A 22,402-nucleotide genomic window follows, 5' to 3' on the forward strand; every position below is an offset into this window, starting at 1 on the left:
GTTAGTGGAAATGCAATGTATAAGATTAATATATAAGTGAATTATGTGCATATATACTTTTAAAACTGGATTTTCCAAAAGATGGGCAAAAATCGTACACTAAACCATGTGAAATTATCCACGTTTTCCCCATGAATTAAAGTTAGAAATGTGGGTCTTTTATAAAGTGAATTTTACATAAAAAAGCAGTTTTTGTATAAAAACCCATTTAAACAATATTAATGTATTAATTTATATATATTTAAAAAATATCACTAACCCACTGAAAACTGCACAAATGTAGAGTAAAAACTTTAATAAACAGAAAAATATACAGTACAGACCAAAAGTTTGGACACACCTTCTCATTCATTTGAAGAGGTGTGTCCAAACTTTTGGTCTGTACTGTATATATATATATATATATATATTCTTCTTGCCACCAAGCCTGCATTTATTTATCCAAAATTTAAAACAACTGTGTTCTATTTGAATATATTTTACAATGTAATTTATTCCAATGATCAAATCTACATTTTCAGCATCATTACGTCAGTCTTCAGTATCACATGCTGATTTGCTGCTCAAGAAGCATTTTTTTTAATTATTTATTTAATAATTATTATTATTTAGAATTTGTTGATGGATAGATATATCCAAAGATCAGCATTTATCTGAAATAAAATGCATACACTATACCATTCAAAAGCTTAGAGTCAGCATAATTTCTTTTTTTTTAATCAAAAGTGATGATAAAGACAGTTATAATTGTATATTTTTTTTAAATTTCAGATAAATGCTATCATAAAAAATTCCACTCAGCTGTTATCAACACAATAATAATAAAAAATGTTTCTGAGCAGCAACTCAGAATATTAGAATGATTTCTGAAGGAGTGTGTGACTGGAGTAATGATGCTAAAAATTCAGCTTTAAATCACAGAAATACATAACATTTTTAAAGTATATTCAAATAGAAAACAGCTGTTTGAGAGTAAAAGTAAACATATTTCAGCATTTTACTGTTTTTGCTACTTTGGATAAATAAATGCCGGCTTGGTGAGCAGAAGAGACTTTTTTAAAAACATTACAAATCTTAGTGTTCAAAAACTTTTGACTGGTAGTGTACATAAATACAATGTTTTATTTTACATGAACAGAGAAAAAGTCAGAAACAAGAGTTCCATCAACTGAATGTGAAGCACTGCATTAGGAGCTAAGCATTTAGTGTTGTTTTTTAAGAACTGAACCTAGTAGACATTTTACCTGCCTCTAACTGATTCAAGGCTACCAATTTTACCCTTTCAAAATGTGTAAGACTTCCATCAGGGACTGAAGCACCTCCTTCCATGACCCATGGAGCCACTTGAGTGTGCAAGACCCATTGTGCAGTGCATGTCTGCGAAAGCACGAGTATGTTCCTTAAGGATTAGCCTCTTATTGTGTGCGAGGGTACAAGGACCGAGGCTGAAGCTCCGGCAGCTGGTGACACCTCACATTCAAGAGACACCTACATCTACCACGTTCTTAAGGGCTAAGTTCAGAGGATTAAGCGGCCTCTACGAAACTAGAGGAGGACAGAGACGCAAAGAGGAGTGAGAGGGGTGAACGCAAGCGAAAGGAGGAGAGGAGAACATAAAAGAGAAGCAAACAGAGTAGAGATGAGGGGGTGGAGGAGACACTGCCCATGTCTTTCTCTACAGACAAAAGCTGCTTTTAATACACTCCGGATTAGCAACTACTGGGAAAGGTCAGCCCCCTCACACTGTGTGACTGCGTGTGGGTTGCCGTCTTGCTTAACGTGGGGCAGATTTGGTAAAACCATTGAGAAAGCCATTGTAGGGGAGGCGAGGCTGTCGAAAACACCCCAACAGATTTGGTTTCCTCAAAAAATGCGGCAAGCATTTTTACCATCGTGTGAACGTTTGCTTGCTTGTCTCGTATTTGGTTTAGCTGGTGTGTGAACGGGTGTGTCGTCGCTCCCGGGCCCGTGTTGCGTAGAGGGCTTAAAAGCCTTCGTCAGCGCGCAGAGGAAATGGCTTTGGACCTAAATGAGCTGTTTGGAAGTCAACGGATTCGACAGTCTCCCCAGAGTCTATTAGTGCCTCATACGCAATTCAAATGTTGCTAGAGCATTGCTCGGGTGTTTCTGCTTTGTTCCACATGCACACAGAGAAAAAGAGGCCAGGAGCGCACAAGGAGTTTGGCTGTAGAGGACAGTCTTAAAGAGACAGGATGCATTTGCATTTATAAGCATGTGGAATTAACTTATCTACTTGGTTTTGTTCAGACAGACAGCGAATCAGATTTTGGGGTGGATCTGACTCAAATCCGTTTACTCAAATCTGTTGTTTGGAGACTGAACAGCAAAGAAATGCAGGCAAATTTGCAAATCTGATTATTGATATTTGGAAATGCTTAAACTGTTCAAATTCACAAATTAACAAATGTAACCAATATTCTACTTATTAAAGCTCTGTATGAATCGCATCAATTAGTGTTTTTACGCATTTTACATTTATTCCAAAATAATACCTCAAGGCAGTAACAATTTAGACTATATATTTTATTGTGAACTTAGAGTTGAGGTCAAAAGTTTACATCCCCCTTTCAGAATCTTTAAAAATGTTAATTATTTACAAAAATAAGAGGGATCATACAAAATGCATGTTATTGTTTATTTAGTACTGACCTGAATAAGACATTTCACATAAAACATATAGTCCACAAGAGAAAATAATAGCTGAATTTATAAAAATGACGCGGTTCAAAAGTTTACATCCCCTTGATTCTTAATACTGTCTTGTTACCTGAATGATCCACAGCTGTGTTTTTTTTTGTTGATAGTTGTTCATGAGTCCCTTGTTTGTCCTGAACAGTTAAACTGCCTGCTATTCTTCAGAAAAGTTCTTCAGGTCCCACAGATTCTTTGGTTTTCCAGCATTTGTCTGTATTTGAACCCTTTCCAACAATGACTATGATTTTGAGATTCATCTTTTCACACAGAGGACAACTGAGAGACTCATATGCAACTATTACAGAAGGTTCAAACACTCACTGATGCTCCAGAAGGAAAAAGCATGCATTAAGAGCTGGGGGTGAAAACTTTTGGACAGAATGGAGATGAGTACATTTTTCTTATTTTGCCTAAATATAATTTTTTTTTTCCATTTAGTACTGCCTTCAGAGGTTACAGAAAAGAGTTACATGTTGCCCAGAAGACAAAAAAGTTAAATTTACCCTGATCTTCAAATTCTAAAAGTGTTCACCCCCCAGCTCTTAATGCACTAATGTTTTCTTCTGGAGCATCAGTGAGTGTTTGAACCTTCTGTAATAGTTACATATGAGTCCCTCAATTGTCCTTAGTGTGAAAATATGGATCTCAAAATGATTTTTAATGTTATATTTTGTAAAAATTGGTGCTGTTTTATTTTTATACTACAATTTTTTTCTCCCAATATTTTAAGGAGGCACTGCCTCCCTTGCCTCCTCTGTGAAACTTCTCAAATAGTGTCAAAAAGCTGCACACATTTTTTCAAAGGACTGACTCAAATTAATCAGAACTATACCTGATGGAACAATTCATACACACCAAAAGCGGACAGTATTGAAGTATTTTTACTCTGCTTTAAAAGTACTTTTCAAGTGTCTGTACTTTATCAGTGTTTTTCTTTATATTTCAAAGCATATTATTGTACTTTTTTACTGCACTACGTTTCATGTAATTCAAAGATTTATTCGAGTACAAGAAAGTACTACATTTTTAATGTTCTTAAGTATTAAAGGTAAAACAAACAACTTTTATTTATAAAAAAGTGCAGTGAAAAGTACAGCATTATGCTTTGGAATGAAGTGAAGTACATTTTTCCAAACATAAAGACAAATGTACTTCAGTAAAGTAAAAATACTTCACTACTGTCCACCTCTGATACACACAAAAACAGTAGTAGACTACTTTCTCACAGTTGCATAAATTATATGAAGGAATTCATAAAATGTCTAAAAATAGCAAGACTAGAGAGGGGAAGGCCAGGCAATAAAACTATGAGAAAATCAACAGCAGGAACAGAAAGACACTTGTCTTATTCTCATTAAAAGGCTTCCATTGTTCTAGACTGGAAATTCATTCAATATGACTGAAATATGACCCTAATAAATATATTCAGCAGAATACTATGGTAGCTATGAGTTATGGAAATGGAAAGACTGCCACAGACTGGAATTGGTAATGCTGAAACTGAAGGAGAGTGATGAATTGTTCTGCTGAACTGTACAACGCTGTGTTGACAAGTAGACAAGTGTGCTGCGTTCCCTATTAAAGCACGAATGTTTACCTAGCGCAATCGCTTTTGTGCAGTGAGTGAACTGGCCTGTATTTGTGAATCAGTGTTTGGGTGTGTAAGTGTGTGACAGGCCAGTAAAATATACTTCTAGTGATGGCTTTAGCTTTCGTCTGTGTTAGCTTGTACTCTTTATTAATTCTATAAACGTACTACTCTAAATGACTATAAATCGAATTACACATCTCTCACTTAAATCACTCTGGCCACAGGAAGTCATAGCAAATCATTATGGGAGGTTGCTACTGCGATAGCAATCACCCGGTTTATCAGGCAGAAGTCTAACAGGAAACTCAGAGAGAGCAAAGTGCGGGACATCCCACATAACTATCCAGACAAGCTGCGAGTTTGCTCTACCAGCATGGATTGTTTTTTTTTTGTAGGTGTTTGGCTATAGAGAAACACTGTTGAAGGAATTATTAGGGGCAGAGAGAGGAGGCGTGGGATTAGGATATGTCACATTTATTATGCACATGAGCACCGTGACTGGGTACGAGGCACAAGCATGAACCGCCGTCCCATGGCTGCACAGAAAACATAGTTAGCGGTTGGCTGACTGGGTTGAAATCATTAAAAATGTTTATATAGTGCATTATGAAATGGTAGTAATTTTATGAAATGAATGTAATTTGGTTCCCCTGTTTGTTTACTCGGGGTAAATGAGCGGTACCTTCAGGCCTCTCCCAATCTATTCATCTTTCTCAAATAATATATAATAAGTGCGGCCCAAATGTAATTTTTTTGCCCTCCACAAATTGTTATCAGCATAAATTCACGAAAAGTTGAAAAATCAACATGATTTTCTTTTCTTTCTTTTTGTTTTGTCTACATTCTAAATGTTCTATTTATTGATATTTTTTAATAAATGAATGAATAAACTAAAAACGTTTTAACTAAAAACGTTTTCAATGTGGCTTCAGACTTCCCACTGTATATTTAACAATGTCATAAAGGAATCTTTAATTCACATTAACCTATATTTATTTTGTTAAGTTGAGTGAAGTTCCAAATAAAAGTTCTAAAATTCAAAATTAAAACTTTTAAAACTTATTTCTGAGTTTAAATGAATCAATCATTAATCAAACAGATTTTCAGCATGGTTTCAGACTTTTGGGCCACATTGCATATAATAGTTTACAATGTCATAAATAATCTCAAATTTACAATAACCTTTCATTATTTTATTAAGTTGAATAAAAAAAGTTGATTTTTTTTCAGGCTTCTAAAATTCTAAATTAAACATCTAAAACGTCCAACTTATTTCTGAGTTTAAATCAATCAATCAATCAATCAATCAATCAATAAATCAATCAATCAGATTTTCAGTATCATTTCACACTTTTGAGCCATATTGTATATATTTTACAATGTCATAAATAATCTCAAATTCACCAAATTTTTTTTATTATTTTATTAAATTGAATGAAAAAAAGTTTCTTTTTTTCAAGCTTCTAAATTTCTAAATATAAACATCTAAAACTGTCTATTTATTTCTGAGATTAAATCAATCAATCAATCAATCAATCAATCAATCAATCAATCAATCAATCAATCAATCAGATTTTCAGTATTATTTCACACTTTTGAGCCACATTGTATATAATATTTTACAATGGTAAATAATCTCAAAATCACAAAAAAAAACTTTAATTATTGAATTAGGTTGAATGAAAAAAATGTGATTTCTTTTTTTTCTCAAACTTCTACAATTCTAAATTGTAAAAAAAAAAAAAAAAACTTTCAACTTTCAGTATGGTTTCAGACTTTTGGGCCACACTGTATATAACATTATAAATTGTCAAAAATAATCTCAAATTCTCAATAACCTTTAATCATTTTATTAAGTTCAAAGAAAAAAAAAATTGCAAATTTAAAAATGATTTTTTTTAAAAGTTATAAAAAATCCGATTTCCAGTCAGACTTTTGGACCACACTGTATATAATATTTAACAATGTCACAAATAATCTCAAATTCTCAATAATCTTTAAATCATTTAATAACTTAAACAAAGAAAAAAAAAAAACATTGAATTGGAAAATTGATACTAAGGTGTTTGCATACTCTTATTTTTCAAAATTTCTTCTAAAAGTATAACAACGAATAGATAGGTATTTTCATGTATTATGGTTACAATTAGTAATGAGATCATGCAATGCATTATAAGGTGCATTACAAGGGATAATTAATGCATTACAAAGTAATGTGTAATTTGTACAGGCTTTAAGTACAGCGTTGGCAAAAGGTTAACTGGTAACACTTTTCAAAAAGGTGCATTAGTTACCATTAATGTAATACATTGAACAATACTTCTACAGCATTTATCAATCTTAGTTAATTTCAGCAGATTTTAAAGGTAGTTTTAGACTTTTGGGCCCCACAGTATATCCTAGTTTACAATATCATGAGTAATCTTTAATTCCCAACAACCTTTAATTCTTTTATTACAGTAATGTTAGAAAAATCACTGACTCAATTTGTTCGCAGTTGTTGATGTTGATAAGACTAATTGAAGCCCCTGTGTTCCTCCAGACAGACAGTAGATGGAATGTGTGATATGAGCAGTGACTCACTCTGAATCTTTCCTCCCAGGGCATCTGCAGCAGCTGGATCATCTCCAGAGGGCTGCCCAGCTCCGTGATGGCCGTCACCGTGTCCTTTATATCATTGTTATCCTGGTAGCAGTAGCCGTACAGCTGCAGGAGAACAAGAGCATCCGTCAGATAACAGCATTGTGTTGAATTTCTCTTCTGAACCCAAATACAACTGGAGAAGCCAAACTGCTTTAAAATACATGAATTAAAAATGTTAGAATAAATAGGATTGCATCAGGCGTTATGGAAGCAGACAGACAGCTTGTAATCAGGAAACGTTGCGCTGGCATGTGCTTGTTTGTTTTGTGGGGGAGGTCTATGTTACGGCCGGCGCTATCAGGCTGTTTCCTTCGGCCTGCGTGACGGGCTCTTAGCGGTGCAGAAATTGGCTCTTTGCTTACAGAAACATTTTCCTAAGCTAATTCAAGCCAAAGAAGCTAGTTAAAATTAAACAGCATGAAATTTCATCTAAAAAGAAAACAACCTATGGCGGTGTGACCGTGTGTGAGCATCAAAGGAGAAACATCGGCCAGTAAAGTCAGAAGGTCGGAGGGAGAAACCAGACCATTATGGGTGTTTCTGTTGTGTGAGTTAACAAGTTTTACCGTTCATCCGTGTCGTAATTTTATAACCTTGAAAACTGCCGTTGGTACATGCAAACATCTATTCCTTAATTTAGTCACATCATTCACACTTGCTAACAATGCATAACACCTCCAAGCGATACACTGGCAGTGCTAAAATTGTCCGGTGACGACACACTTGATGTTATGTTGCCTAGTGAAGTCTATGTACACTGGGATTTTTCCAGAAACACCAACAGCAGGAATTTCTGTTGTTTCTAAAAACATTCACACTAAAGTGCTGCATTTAGTTCAATATGATGGTTTATAAATGTGTATAAATGTGCAAAAATCATTATAAAATAGAATTAAGAGAGTTTTTTACTCTGCCGTTCAAAAGTTTGTGACCAGTAAGATTTTTAATGTTTTTTAAACATTTCTTTAATGCTCATCAAAGCTGCATTTACTTGTTTAAATATACAGAAAAACAGAGTATTATTACCAGTGTTGGGGAAAGTTACTTTTAAAAGTAATGCATTACAATATTGAGTTACTTCCTAAAAAAGTAACTAATTACGTTACTTAGTTACGTTTTATAAAAAGTAATGCGTTATGTTACTTTTGCGTTACGTTTTAAATCTCGTTTGTTTTTAATATAAAAAGTTCTATTTTTGGCAAATGTAAAAGCCTTTTCACACTAAAAGCCTCAGGCTTAGAGAAAAGTAAATTCACGTCTGTGCGGTAGACCGCGGAAGAAAAAATGTCAACTTTTCAGCAATAAAAAAAGAAAACAAATGTTAGATTATCTTGAGTAATTTTTGCTTATTAGTATGGATTAATTGAATCATCGAAGGTTGGCAGCAAAGACTTTGGTTAATAAAATGGGATTAAATGCATAAAGGATATTTGTATAATTTAACATATTTAATTATTGCAGGTTTGCGTTGAATTTCACTGATTTTATTCATTTGGAGGAATACTGTCTCTGTTTGTTTAGCGAGTGAGATGAATTAATGCATGTTCACATTTATTCCAGAACTAAAGTAACATCTTACTCAAGATTTCTCTCAACATGAGGACAGTAGAGCTTTTAATCAATAAATGGGGGAAAAGTAACTGCCATTACTTATTTGAAAAAGTAACTCAGATATTTTCTTGTCAATTAAAAAGTAATGCATTACTTTAGCCGTTACTTGGAAAAAGTAATATTATTACGTAACTTGCGTTACTTGTAATGCGTAACCCCCAACACTGATTATTACAGTTTAAAATAATGGTTTTCTCTTGTAATATATATTGAAAATATAATTTATTTCTGTGAGGCAAAGCAGAATTTTCATCAGCTATTACTCCAGTCTTCAGTTTCACATGCTTCTTCAGATATCATTTTAATATGATGATTTGTTACTTTTATTAGCAATGTTTGAAACAGTTGTGCTTTTTTGATTATTAAAAAAGTTTAAAACAGCAATCTTTTCTAACAATATAAGTCTTTGCTGTCACTTTTTATCAATTTAACACATCCTTTAATGCATTGATGTCTTTCAAAAAAAGAAAGAATAAAAACGTACTGACCCCAAACTTTTAAATGGTAGTGTATATTGTTAGAAACAATTTCTGTTTTGAATAAATGCTGTTCTTTTTAACTTTTTATTTATTAAAGAATCCTGAAAAGTATCACAGGTCCCAAAAAATATTATGCAGCACAACTGTCTTCAATATTGATAATAAATCAGCATATTAGAATGATTTCTGAAGGATCATGTGACACTGAAGACTGGAGTAATGAGGCTGAAAATTCGGCTTTCCGTCACAGGAATAAATTACATGTTAAAATATATTCACATAGAAAACAGTTATTTTACATTGAAATAATATTTCAAAAAAATTTCTGGATTTTTGCTAAAAAAAATGCAGTCTTGATAGTAAATGTATTTAGGAATGATTTAAACACACTGCAAAAATATATCTATTTTCTTTTTTTTAATTTGTTAAAATTAATATGAAAAATAAAACAATAATAGTAAAATCAATTTGTACCCTATATTTTTTAAAGCAAAAACATAATTTTGTTAGATTAATATCTTAAAACAAGAAACAAAATGCTAATATGCCAATATTTTTAAAATTATTTAAGCAAATAATAATAATAAAATAAAACTTTTAATACCTTTTAATTAATTTTAATACCAGATACATTTATTTAAGGATGTTTACGCTGGGGGGAAAAATGCTTAGGAAAATTTATATATGTACAAAATTTATATACAATGCTGTCAAATGATTAATCGCATCCAAAATATTTTTTTTCTTTTACATAATATGTGTTCTGTGTAGCCTATATTTTTTATGTATATATAAATACACAACAAAAAGTTATGTTTACATATTAAAAATATTTATATATAATATCAATTATATGAATATAAATATATACATAAATACATGCAAATATTTTCAAAATATAAAGTGTATGTTTGTGTATTTATATTTTACATTGTAAATTTTTATCACACAGTGCACACACATATTATGTAAACAAAAACTTTTATTTTTGGATGCGATTAATCATAATTAATCGTTTGACAGCACTAATATATATTATATATATATATAATTGTATTCTATTGTTTTGCAGTGAAGGCGTTTGTTTTGCTTGTTTAATATATATATATATATATATATATATATATATATATATATATATATATATATGTATGTATATAATTTTATTCTGTTGTTTTGCAGTGAAGGCATTTGTTTTGCTTGTTTAATTAATTTGTAATACACAACGCTATTTATACATTTATTTCTTTGCATTTTTACATAACATAAATGTAGACACAAATACCATCTATTGTCTTTTTAGTATGCTGTGTTACATATGTCCTATGTACTTATCCTATTTTTATTCGCATCTTGTCACTTTCTGTTTGTGCTGCTTCTGTCACCAAAACAAATTCCTCATATGTGTAAACACATCTGGCAATAAAGCTCTTTCTGATTCTGATTCTGATTAATGTGGGCATCTCAGTCTCAGGAATGCTATAGATATCTACTGTTGGCAAAAGCCCTAGAAAATAACTATTGGAAGCTGGCATTGCTGGCTCTTTAATCATTTAGTCTTGACAGCAGATTTAATTGATGATCGGCAGAAGCTGCTGTACATTCAAATACACAATCAGTTTTGGCCTGTAGTGTACAACGTATAAATCAGCAACTGGATTTCTGACAGCTCCCGAGATACAATCTCATTTGGCAATCTCAATCAATGTCAGCTTTAGGACAACAACTCTGGATCTTTATAACTGTGGGAGGATCTTGAACAAGTTTAGCCTGTGATATGAAGCAGGAACCGGAGCGATCTGATCTAAGATCTGTGTGCAGACAGGCTTGCAGAGCAAGTCTTTTCGAGAAAGCAAAGGCCCTATCTGAGTTTAAACACACTCTAATGACTATTATCAGCACGATTCATCTAAAATGTGAGCGACTGTGGTTGTGTGTGTGTGTGTGTTTGTGCTGCAGACTCCACGGCTGCTTGCTGAGAGTAAAACAGATCTGCACATGGAGGAACGCTGTTGTCTGTCTAGCCACACGGTGCCGTTTTGACTGACGCAAGCTCAAAGGTCAACTCGCCTGTCCTGTTCATTTACAACGAAGACTTTGTATCTGTCTAGAGCTGCTTTGTACCAGATGTTAATGTCACCAAGAGCAGCAGAAATATTTGGCTCATTTCAGCTAGTTTTTGCTCTGAAAGTTTTCATCCAGTTGCACGTACTAAGAATAGAGTTTGCTGACTGAATTCCAGATCTGGTTCATTTCTGTGCATGTAAGCAATATAAATGAGACGGGTGAAGTTAGTATTTATTTGTTTGTTTTGCAGTCAGTTTGATCCCTTGGAAGCTTTTTCTCATTTTTTTTTCTTAGGAAAGACTGAGCAAGCAGGAACATTAAAGGAGGAGTGAAGGAGAGTGTCCTAGTCTGATCCAAAGAAAAGAGCTACATCTTTCACAGAATTGATGTCCACTTTTTTATATTTTATATACTATGACTTTACCATGGTACCACAACAGTACTTTTTTATACAGGTATCTGGGTGACCATCTCATACTGAAGCGCAGCCATTAAAGCAGCAAGCTACAATAGTTTGTGATTTTTCCATAGGTAAGTGGTAAAAAGAATAAATTAGTTAACATTAGTTAATGTAATAAGTAACATAAACAAACAATGAACCATGCATTTATTACACAATTTATTCATCAATGGTAATGTTAGTTAAAACAGAGGAATATTTTGTAAAGAAAGTTCTTATATTCATAGTAGTCACACTTCTTTTGTATTGTGACGTACATCTGAGCAAAATGGATTATCAAGAAAGAAAAAAAATGTAGAGCGAGGAAGTGCTTCTATCTATCAATTGTTGATTGGATGGAGGCAGATCTGAATGTGCAGTCGATTTGTAAGAAAGATGCAGAGTTTAGACTAAGTGTCAAGCATACGTCACTAGAGAATCTATTTTGTCACTGAAAGATCGAGTTATTATTATATTTGTTAAGACTTAGAGGTTTAAAAAATTAAACACGCATAAAATGTTCACATTAAAGGATTAGTTCACTTCCAAAATGAACATTTCCCAATAATTTACTCACCCTCATGTCATCCAAGATGTTCATGTCTTTCTTTCTTCAGTCAAAAAGGAATTAAGGCTTTGAGGAAAACATTCCAGGATTTTTCTCCATATACACTCTTAAAAATAAAGGTGCTTTAAAAGGCGATGCCATAGAAGAACCATCTCTTTCTTACCTTTTTAATAATCTGAAGAACCTTCTTTCGCAACAAAGAACCTTTTGTGAAACAGAAAGGTTCTTCAGATGTTTAAGGTTCTTCATGGAACCATTTAGACAAAAAGGGTTCTTCTATGGCATTGTGATGCACCTTTATTTTTAAGAGTGTAGTGGACTTTGATGGCGATCAACGGGTTGAAGGTCCAAACTGCAGTTTCAATGCAGCTTGAAAAGGCTCTACATGATCCCAGTCGAGCAATAAAGGTCTTATGTAGTAAAATTAATATACTTTTTAATCACAAATGCTCGTCTTGTGATAGCTGGAACTCACAGGTGACATACGCTTTTAAAGGTTCCTCAAGCGATGCCATAGAAGAACCATTTTTGTTTCCACAGAGAACCATTCAGTCAAAGGTTCTTTAAAGAACCATCTCTTTCTTACCTTTTTATAATCTGAAGAACCTTCTTTTGCCACAAAGTACATTTTGTGAAACAAAAAGATTCTTCAGATGTTAAAGGTTCTTTATGGAACCATTCAGACAAAAATGGTTCTTCTATGGCATTGTAAAGCACCTTTATTTTTAAGAGTGTAGTGGACTTAAATGGCGATCAACGGGTTGAAGGTCCAAACTGCAGTTTCAATGCAGCTTGAAAAGGCTCTACATGATCCCAGCCGAGCAATAAAGGTCTTATGTAGTAAAATTAATATACTTTTTAATCACAAATGCTCGTCTTGTGATAGCTGGAACTCACAGGTGACATACGCTTTTAAAGGTTCCTCAAGCGATGCCATAGAAGAACCATTTTTGTTTCCACAGAGAACCATTCAGTCAAAGGTTCTTTAAAGAACCATCTCTTTCTTACCTTTTTATAATCTGAAGAACCTTCTTTTGCCACAAAGAACCTTTTGTGATACAGAAAGGTTCTTTAGATGTTAAAGGTTTTTTATGGAACCATTTAGACAAAAAAAGCTTCTTCTATGGCATCGTGAAGAACCTTTATTTTTAAGAGTGTAAGCGTGTAAGTACCGACCCAGTGATTACAAAATTAACGCCTATTACAAAAAAGGTAAACAGCGATATGAGACAATTTTGAAGTTGGAGGAGAAAATGAGATGAAGTTTTAGCCCCTACCGTTTTGAACTGAAGTACACAGTTGAAGAACTAACCGCGAGTGACTTTTCTGTTTTTAAAAAGTTTATACTTTTTTTTTAAGAAAATGAGCGATCGTTTCTCTAGACAAGACCCTTATTCCTCGGCTGGGATCATGTAGAAAGCCATTTGAAGCTGCAAAAAAAAATGCAATTTGGATCTTCAACCCCTTGGCTCCCACTGAAGTCCACTACATGGAGAAAAGTTCTGGAATGTTTTCCTGAATAACCTTAATTTCTTTGCGACTAAAGAAAGAAAAAGACATAAACATCTTGGAGGGGTGTGAGTAAATAATCAGGAAATTTTTATTCTGGAAGTGAACTTCTTCTGTAATCAGATTACCTAGCATCTTCATCAGCTATTGTGCTTCAAAAATTCCCCTTACTGGTGCCACGTGTGCCGATATACAGATGCTCAATGGCCTTCACAAAGCATTTCTGTTCAGTGCCTTTAATATACTAACATACATTCACTCGCAACCCTACCGCGATCGTTTAATGAGGACACCCTGGCAACAAATCAAAATGGCCACAGAGACGGCCATGTTTGCCCAGAGATGAAATAGTGGTGGGTAGTGAAAGCCAACGTCTACGGTCAATGAAGACAGGACTGTCCACAGGAACAAGAGCTACTCAGTAACGGACCTTGACACTGACCGGACGGCCCACGTGCTGAGTTATAGCTGGGAAAAGATTCAAACGTGTGCGTGGTGGTTTTCTGAGAGGGAAAGTGAATAAAAATGCGTTCAGGGAATGAGCTTTACCACCTTGTTTTAATCAAAGTTTCTGAAGGAACGCCGCTGGAAAAAGTTCTGAGTCATTTTCCCTTGCTTCTAAAATTGATCAGTGAACATTAAACAGATTTGAGACTTATTAAGGTCCTAAAAGAGAAATGTGAAATTGTTAAATCTTGCTGCCAAAGTGCTCAAAGGCTTCAGAAGTTTTCACTCAAGTGCCTGGTTCTCTGCCTGGCGCGTTTCACGTGACTTAGCAGTTGTTAAGGCCGATGAGTTTGGCATCTTTCAAGGTTGAAATGACTAGCACCTCTAATCTAAATTCCCGTAAACTAACACTATGACAGAAGCGCAATGAAATTTATTCATCTTGAACTGCTTGCAGGATTTATTTATTTTCGGAATCCTCAATCTGTGAATCTGCCCTTTGGAAATCACATGGATCTTTTTAGTAAAACGATCGCACGATGGAAAGAGACAAGTTGATTTCCTCATCAACCTGTTCCTGCCTAGTAAAACAAACAGAGAGCAGAGCGATGTGGAACGAGCAGGACAGAGCGCTCAGAGTTTTTCCAACAAGATTCATCCCCATCTTCCACTCATTTACTCCCACAATCCTCATCTTCTCAGGACAGTCTTTAACACAGCAATCCCAACCTCAAAAGCTCCTGACCGTCACTCCTGTGAGTTTAATTCGTCAAACACACAATAAGATAAAGATGTTTGTCTAATCATGTTATTTTTGCTCGAAAGAAAAGTATTCCATTTAATTTTTGGATGAGCTATCCCTTTAAATTGTTGCTGACTGGAGCCCAGTCGCTTTCTCCTGAAACTAACTGAAAGGTTAAAGTATTAACCCGCGTTTAATTGCGTCTAGCACTAAAACTCTCCGTCTCACTCCCATCTTAAAAATGACCCTGGGGGCCTCTGTGTTTAGGACACCCAGCTTTCACATTCACATGTTACATGCTCACATTAGCAGGTTACTGATTACCTTGCAGTGTGTGTGTGTGTGTGTGTGTGTGTGTGTGTGTGTGTGTATTTTGGGACTCGACTAAGAATCTGAAGAGTTAACAGAATGACATGCTAATGTAAACATAATCCCAGTGCAAGACCACCCTAATCAGGCCCCCAAGCTGTGTTGCAGATTGCCCGACACACCATTTCAAATGCCTTTCCATATACAAACACTCAAGAGAACTTTTCACACATAAAATTAACATTTTGGCATCACTTCTTTGCTTTCAAGACCTATATTATTACTTTTACATGGACGTAACAGAAAACTAAATGTTAGACAGAATGTCTGAGTTGCTTTTTTTTATATTGCAAAAAGCAAGATGGTAATTTTTACTGTTCAGCTCCAAAAAAGACAAAAAAGCACTAGAAAAATTGGTACATATTCCAAGTGATATGATAGCCTTGTAAAAGTAACAAGCCAAAACCATTATTCACTGTACTGATAATCTTCCTCGTAGGAGTATGGCTTTAGATGTAACTTACAGCCGACGGCGCTTGGCAGTGTAAAGCCCAAAGCATGCTTCAGTTTTGATGAAAAAGTTTAGAAAGACATATGCACACTAGAAAGTGTCATCCTTGTCTAGTGTCTGCGCTATTTCTCCTCAGAAGCTATGACTTAAAAACAAAATCTTGCATAGAAAGCAATGCAACTACCATGTTCAAGGCCCAGAAAACTAGTAAAGACATTGTTAAAATAGTCCATGTGACATCAGGGGTTCAACAGTAATGTTGTGAAGCTACAAAAATATTTTTGTTTGCAAAGAAAATAAAAATAATGACTTTTATTAGTGACTTTAAGTGACTTTATCATTATTGCCTTTCTATATTCAAACACTCAAGAGAACTTTTCACACATAAAATTAACTTTTTTGCATCATTTCTTTGCTTTCATGCTGCCCCAACCCTATGATATTACTTTTACATCCATGAAACGGAAAACTAAATGGTAGACAAAATGTCTGAGCTGCTTTTTTTAATATCACAAAAGAAAGATGGTAATTTTAATTGTCAAGCTCTAGAAAAAAAAGCACTAGAAAATTAGTCCTTATAACTCTATATTCCAAGTCATCTGAAGTTATAAGTAAAAGTAACACGCCAAAACCATTATTCACATTACTGATACTCTCCCTCGTAGGAGTATGGCTTCAGATAACTTACAGCTTACGGCGCTTGGCAGTGTAAAGCCCAAAGTATGCCTCAGTTTTAACGTAAAAGCTTAGAAAGACATATGCACACTAGAAAGTGTCATCCTTGTCCAGTGTCTGCACTATTTCTCTCCAGAGGTTATGACTTATAAACAAAACCTTGCATAGACAGCAATGCAACTACCACGTTTAAGGCCCAGAAATGTAGTATAGTCCACGTGACATCAGTTTTTCAACCGTAATGTTATGAAACTATTAGAATACTTTTTGTGTGCAAAGAAAACTAAAATATGACTTTATCGACACACAATTTCAAATGCCTTTCCATATGCAAACACTCAAGAGAACTTTTTCCTACATAAAACAGGCATGTGATTGGCTAAGGACAAAAAAGCAGGAAAATATACTAAGACACCCAACACCCCCCCCCCCCCCCCCAAAAGCCGATAAAACTGGTGGCGGATCTATATGAATAGTAAAGCAGGACCCATAACAACTTACTTGAACAAAAAATACATTGTTATTTATTTAACATGCACCTTTTTTTGTACAGTATGACATAACTTATTTGGTGGATGTGTAACAGTGGGAATCAAAAGCAAGTGTCTTGTCCACTGCTCCATCACCACCTCTCTCTATAACAACAACCATGACAAAAAAAATATTTTTAACTTATTTTAGTTTTACATTTTTACCCAACTTTAACTGCTAAATGTGCAACATGCAAATGTTCATGTCAAAAGAAGATATCCACTTAGGTTTCTCAGCTTGTACATTTGTGTGGTCCAGGTAACGTTAGCTTTGCATAAAAAAAGGGTTATCATTCGCATGGCTACTTTTACTTGAGTAAAGAAGTTAAATTAGTACTTCTACTTTTACCAGAGTATTTTTTAACACAAGTAGGCCTATCTGTACTTCTACTTGAGTACGAGAAGTGAGACGGATTATTTTCTTTAGCGGAAGCAATATAAATCGTTTTTAAATCAATCAACTCCTTTTAAAATCAATATTTTGTCAAATTATTAATTTATTTTGTAGGTAGCCATGTAATAAGCGGGATAATGTCGAGTTTGTCTTACATGTGCTTCATGGGGCACACACGTGCGGTCTCTTGCTCTCTCTCCCTCTGTCATGCACGCTCTAGATTTCGGGAGAAACTATTTGCGGCCATCAGATTCAGTGAGCTATATATTTAATATAATAATTAAAATATAATTATTGATTTTTCATTAGACAATTTTTTGGTGCCCCCTCAGTAGCCTACACACAGTGCGTGATGCTCGTGGTGGGAGCGGCAGCGCTGAATGAACCTTATTGAAAAGTGTAACTTACCATCTTATCAGTTAACGGTTAATAATCGGATAATGATTTGCGGTTGGGACAATTACCCGAAATGAGCATCCCTAATAGCTAGCAAATACAAGTAACGTTAAGTTAATGTTAATGCAGCTTAAACATCCTGCCATAGTGGAAAATCACTCAAAATCGATCATCTAATCAATCGACAACAAAGTCAAATTAGTAACTTATAGGTTATATATAGACACAAGCAATAATATATACCCAGATCATCCGTTCTTGTCATGATACCACTGTAGCGCGAGAGCGACTGAGGTAACTACACTGCGCAGCAGGGAGCTTGATTGACAGGTGATCTGACTAATCATACTTCGCCATCCGCCATTTGCGAACGGTCGCAAATACGTCCTTGTTGATACTTGGAAAGGAAGGAAAAATGCATCTCTTTGCCATCTGACGTGCCGCCCGGTGTGGCCCTGTTAACCCCCCCCCCCCCCTCCTCCCTCCTTTTTTTTACAGATCTGCATGATTCACATAGGTCACGTTTTCAGGTCGAAAAATCCGGAATTCCGGATTAATCCGGAAAAATCACATCCCTGATAAAATTAACATTTTGGCATAATTTCTTCACTTTCATGCTGCCCCAACCCTATATTATTACTTTTACATCCATGAAATGCTAAACTAAATGTTGGACAAAATGTCTCAGCTTCTTTTTTCTATATATTGCAAAAGGAAAGATGATAATTTTTACTGTCAAGCTCCAGAAAAGACAAAAAAGCACTAGTAAAATTAGTACATATTCCAAGTGATATGATAGCCTTGTAAAAGTAACATGCCAAAACCATTATTCACTGTACTGATAATCTTCCTCGTAGGAGTATGCCTTCAGATATAACTTACAGCCGACGGCGCTTGGCAGTGTAAAGCCCAAACATGCTTCAGTTTTGATGAAAAAGCTTAGAAAGACATATGCACACTAGAAAATGTCATCCTTGTCCAGTGTCTGTGCCATTTCTCTCCAGACGTTATGACTTATAAACGAAACCTTGGATAGATCATGTTCAAGGCCCAGAAAGCTAGTAAAAACATTGTTAAAATAGTCCATGTGACATCAGGGGTTCAACCGTAATGTTATGAAGCTACAAAAATAGTTTTTGTTTGCAAAGAAAACAAAAATAATGACTTTATCATTATTGCCTTTCCATATACAAACACTCAAGAGAACTTTTTCACGCATAAAATTAACATTTTGGCATAATTTCTTTGCTTTCATGCTGCCCCAACCCTATGTGATTATGTTTACATGCATGAAATGGAAAATTAAATGTTAGACAGAATGTCTGAGCTGCTTTTTTAATATTGGAAAAGGAAAGATGGTCATTTTAACTGTCAAGCTCCAGAAAAGACAAAAAAGCACTAGAAAACTTGGTACATATTCCAAGTGATATGATAGCCTTGTAAAAGTAACAAGCCAAAACCATTATTCACTGTACTGATAATCTTCCTCATAGGAGTATGGCTTCAGATAACTTACAGCCAACGGCGCTTGGCAGTGTAAAGCCCAAAGCATGCTTCAGTTTTGATGAAAAAGCTTAGAAAGTGTCATCCTTGTCCACTGTCTGAGCTATTTCTCTCCAGAAGTTATGACTTATGAACAAACCCTGCATAGGCAGCAATGCAGCTACCACGTTCAAGGCTCAGAAAGGTAGTACAGTCCACGTGACATCAGTGGTTCAACCATAATGTTGAATGATGAAGCTATGAGAATACTTTTTGTGTGCAAAGAAAACAAAAATAACAATTTTATCGACACACCTTTTCAAATGTCTTTCCACTGACAAACACTCAAGAGAACTTTTCACATATGAAACAAACATTTTGGCATCACTTCTTCACTTTCATGCTATTCCAGCCCTATATTATTACTTTTACATCCATGAAATGGAAAACTAAATGTTGGACAGAATTTCCAAGCTGCTTTTTTTATATCGCAAAAGGAAAGATGGTCATTTTAACTTTCAAGTTCCAAAGCACTAGAACATTAATCCATATTCCAAGTCATAGCCTTGTAAAAGTTACACGTCAAAACTGTTAATCTCTGTACTGATAATCTTCTTCATAGGAGCATGGCTTCAGGTAACTTACAGTCAACAGCACTTGGCAGTGTAAAGCCCAAAGTATGCTTCAGTTTTGTCACGAAAACTTTAGAAAGACATATGTGTGCTAGAAAGTGTCATTCTTGTCCAGTGTCTGCGCTATTTCTCTCCAGAAGTTATGACTTATAAACAAAACCGTGCATAGACAGCAATGCAACTACTATGTTCAAGGCCCAGAAAGCTAGTAAGGACATTGTTAAAATGGTCCATGTGACATCAGGGGTTCAACCGTAATGTTATGAAGCTACAAAAATGTGTGCAAAGAAAACAATAATAACTTTATCAACACACCTTTTCAAATGCCTTTCCATATACAAACACTCAAGAGAACTTTTCACACATAAAATTAACCATTATTTACTGTACTGATACTCTTCCTCGTAGGAGTAAAGCTTCAAATAACTTACAGCCGACGGCGCTTGGCAGTGTAAAGCCCAAAGTATGCTTCAGTTAGTTTAAAAAGCTTAGAAAGACATATGCACACTAGAACGTGTCATCCTTGTCAGGTGTCTGCGCTATTTCTCTCCAGAAATTATGACTTATAAACAAACCCTGCATAGACAGCAACGCAACTACCACGTTCAATGCCCAGAAAGGTTGTAAGGACATCGATAAAATGTAACCCTGGACCACAAAACCAGTCATAAGGGTCAATTTTTCGAAATTGGGATTTATACATCATCTGCAAGCTGAATAAATAAGCTTTCCATTGTTAGTACAGGACAATATTTGGCCGAAATTTGGAATCTGAGGGTGCCAAAAAAAAAAAGATATATTTACAGTAGGAAATTTACTAAATATCTTCATGGAACATGATCTTTACTTAATATCCTAATGATTTTTGGCATCAAAGAAAAATCGATAATTTTAACCCATACAATGTATTTTTGGCTATTGCTACAAATATACCCATGCTACTTAAGACTGGTTTTGTGTTCCAGGGTCACAAATAGTATCGTAGCTCCATAACACTACAGTTGAACCACACATGAATGTCACATGGACTATTTTAATGATGTCCTTACTACCTTTTGGGTCTTAAATGCGGTAGTTGCATTGATGTCTATGCAGAAAGCTCTCGGATTTCATCATAAAATATCTTAATTTGTGTTCTGAAGACGAACGAAGGTCTTACAGGTTTGGAATGACATGAGGGTGAGTAATTAACGATAGAATGTTCATTTTATTGTGAACTATCCCTTTAAGTCACCATCCACTTAATTGAAGAATACAGAGAAAAAAAAATCACTTCTCTGTCAGAAGTCAAAAGGTTTTTCTCTGTAGTCTTCAAATCCATCCTGTCTTCATCAGTGCTGACATGGCAAAAGTCCCGCCTGACATGTACATGAATAAGCCCACTCTCCCTGTCCACACAGATCCAGCACCACCACCACCAATCATGACTGTTTATTTAACAGGTGTTGCCCTCGCTTGTAAGAGGAAGACGGGGATCTGCTTGACAGACATGTTAGTTAAAGACTTCAGATTCTGCCCTGGAAAGCCGAGGAGAGACGGCACTGCAGTGTGACCTCCCCTCTCTCAGGCCAACGGCAGGCAGACCTGTGTAGATCCTTTCTGTTTGCACTCTGGGTGAACCCGGCCTGGTGCTAATCAGCCCGCCGTATCATATCTTCTCACCTCTGACCTCGCAACTTATAAAATAAGAGCCATTTATTTTTGTCTGATGTGGCGGCTGCCAAAGCAAATGAAAAGCAACACTTCTGGGCCTGATTGGTTAGGTGCGAGGGCGAAGAACTAAGCGAGATGCCGACTACGCGGGTTGTTTATTAATACTTACATGTGAGGAATATCTGTGTATGTGTTCCATCATTACTGGTTTATAGAGAGAAGCATTATGGGAGTAACTTAGCTGATTTATTGAAGTTTTAGGTACTAGAGCCTGATCGCAGCCGACTGCCTCTTAGCAGTGGTAAATTTAAGTGAGACGTGGCACTTGACTAAAGAATGAAGCACGTATCGGAGCTGACGGACATATTCAAGTTAACGTTTAGAAATATTGATATTTGTAAAAGACCTGAAATGTAATGGGAAAAAAATTCTGAGCTTGTATAACAACTAAAGGTTTTAACGTTTTTTGTCACTATTATGAATGGCTAAATCTGGTGTTATTATGTCAAGCTTTACAAAGCTAATTTAAAATGTAAAATAGGCTACATAAATAGATCAGAAATGAATATAAAAAACTTTACACTAGAAAATGCGTTGCACTTATAGCAAAATAATTTTGTTTATACTTTATACGTTTATGCTGGTTCTTTCCTTAAATCAAAATAATTTATTTCAAGACACATAAGAAAAAATCTGCAAAAACGATTACAAAATAAACGTTTGTAAATAAGTCTAAACATTTTTATAGTGTTTATTTGAATTCAAATCAAGCAAAAGGCGTATCCTCACAATAAAAATAACAAGACCAAACTGTGGCCACATTTAATTTGGTTTTACGCAATACTTAAAAAATACAGAAATATTGTTATTCCCTATTACCCAATGCATTTCACAATATTTTATGACAGCTCAGCACTGCCACATATATATGCCATATATACATATATACATATGACCCTGGACCACAAAACCAGTCATAAGTAGTCAACAATACACTGTTTTAGTCAAA

The 22,402-nt window shown here is 35.0% G+C and overlaps 1 protein-coding gene across 1 annotated transcript in view; it reads right to left on the bottom strand.

Annotated features, from left to right (window-relative positions):
* The window catches only part of pkdcca (protein kinase domain containing, cytoplasmic a), a 42,547-nt gene that overhangs the window by 17,222 nt on the left and 2,923 nt on the right, over positions 1-22,402 (bottom strand). The window contains exon 2 of the mRNA XM_073834663.1: positions 6,890-7,012. Within this exon, the coding sequence (XP_073690764.1) occupies positions 6,890-7,012 (123 nt within the window). The remainder of the gene's footprint in view (positions 1-6,889; positions 7,013-22,402) is intronic.

This window comes from Garra rufa, chromosome 2 (assembly GCF_049309525.1).
Source record: "Garra rufa chromosome 2, GarRuf1.0, whole genome shotgun sequence".
NCBI classification, from domain to species: Eukaryota; Metazoa; Chordata; class Actinopteri; order Cypriniformes; family Cyprinidae; genus Garra; species Garra rufa.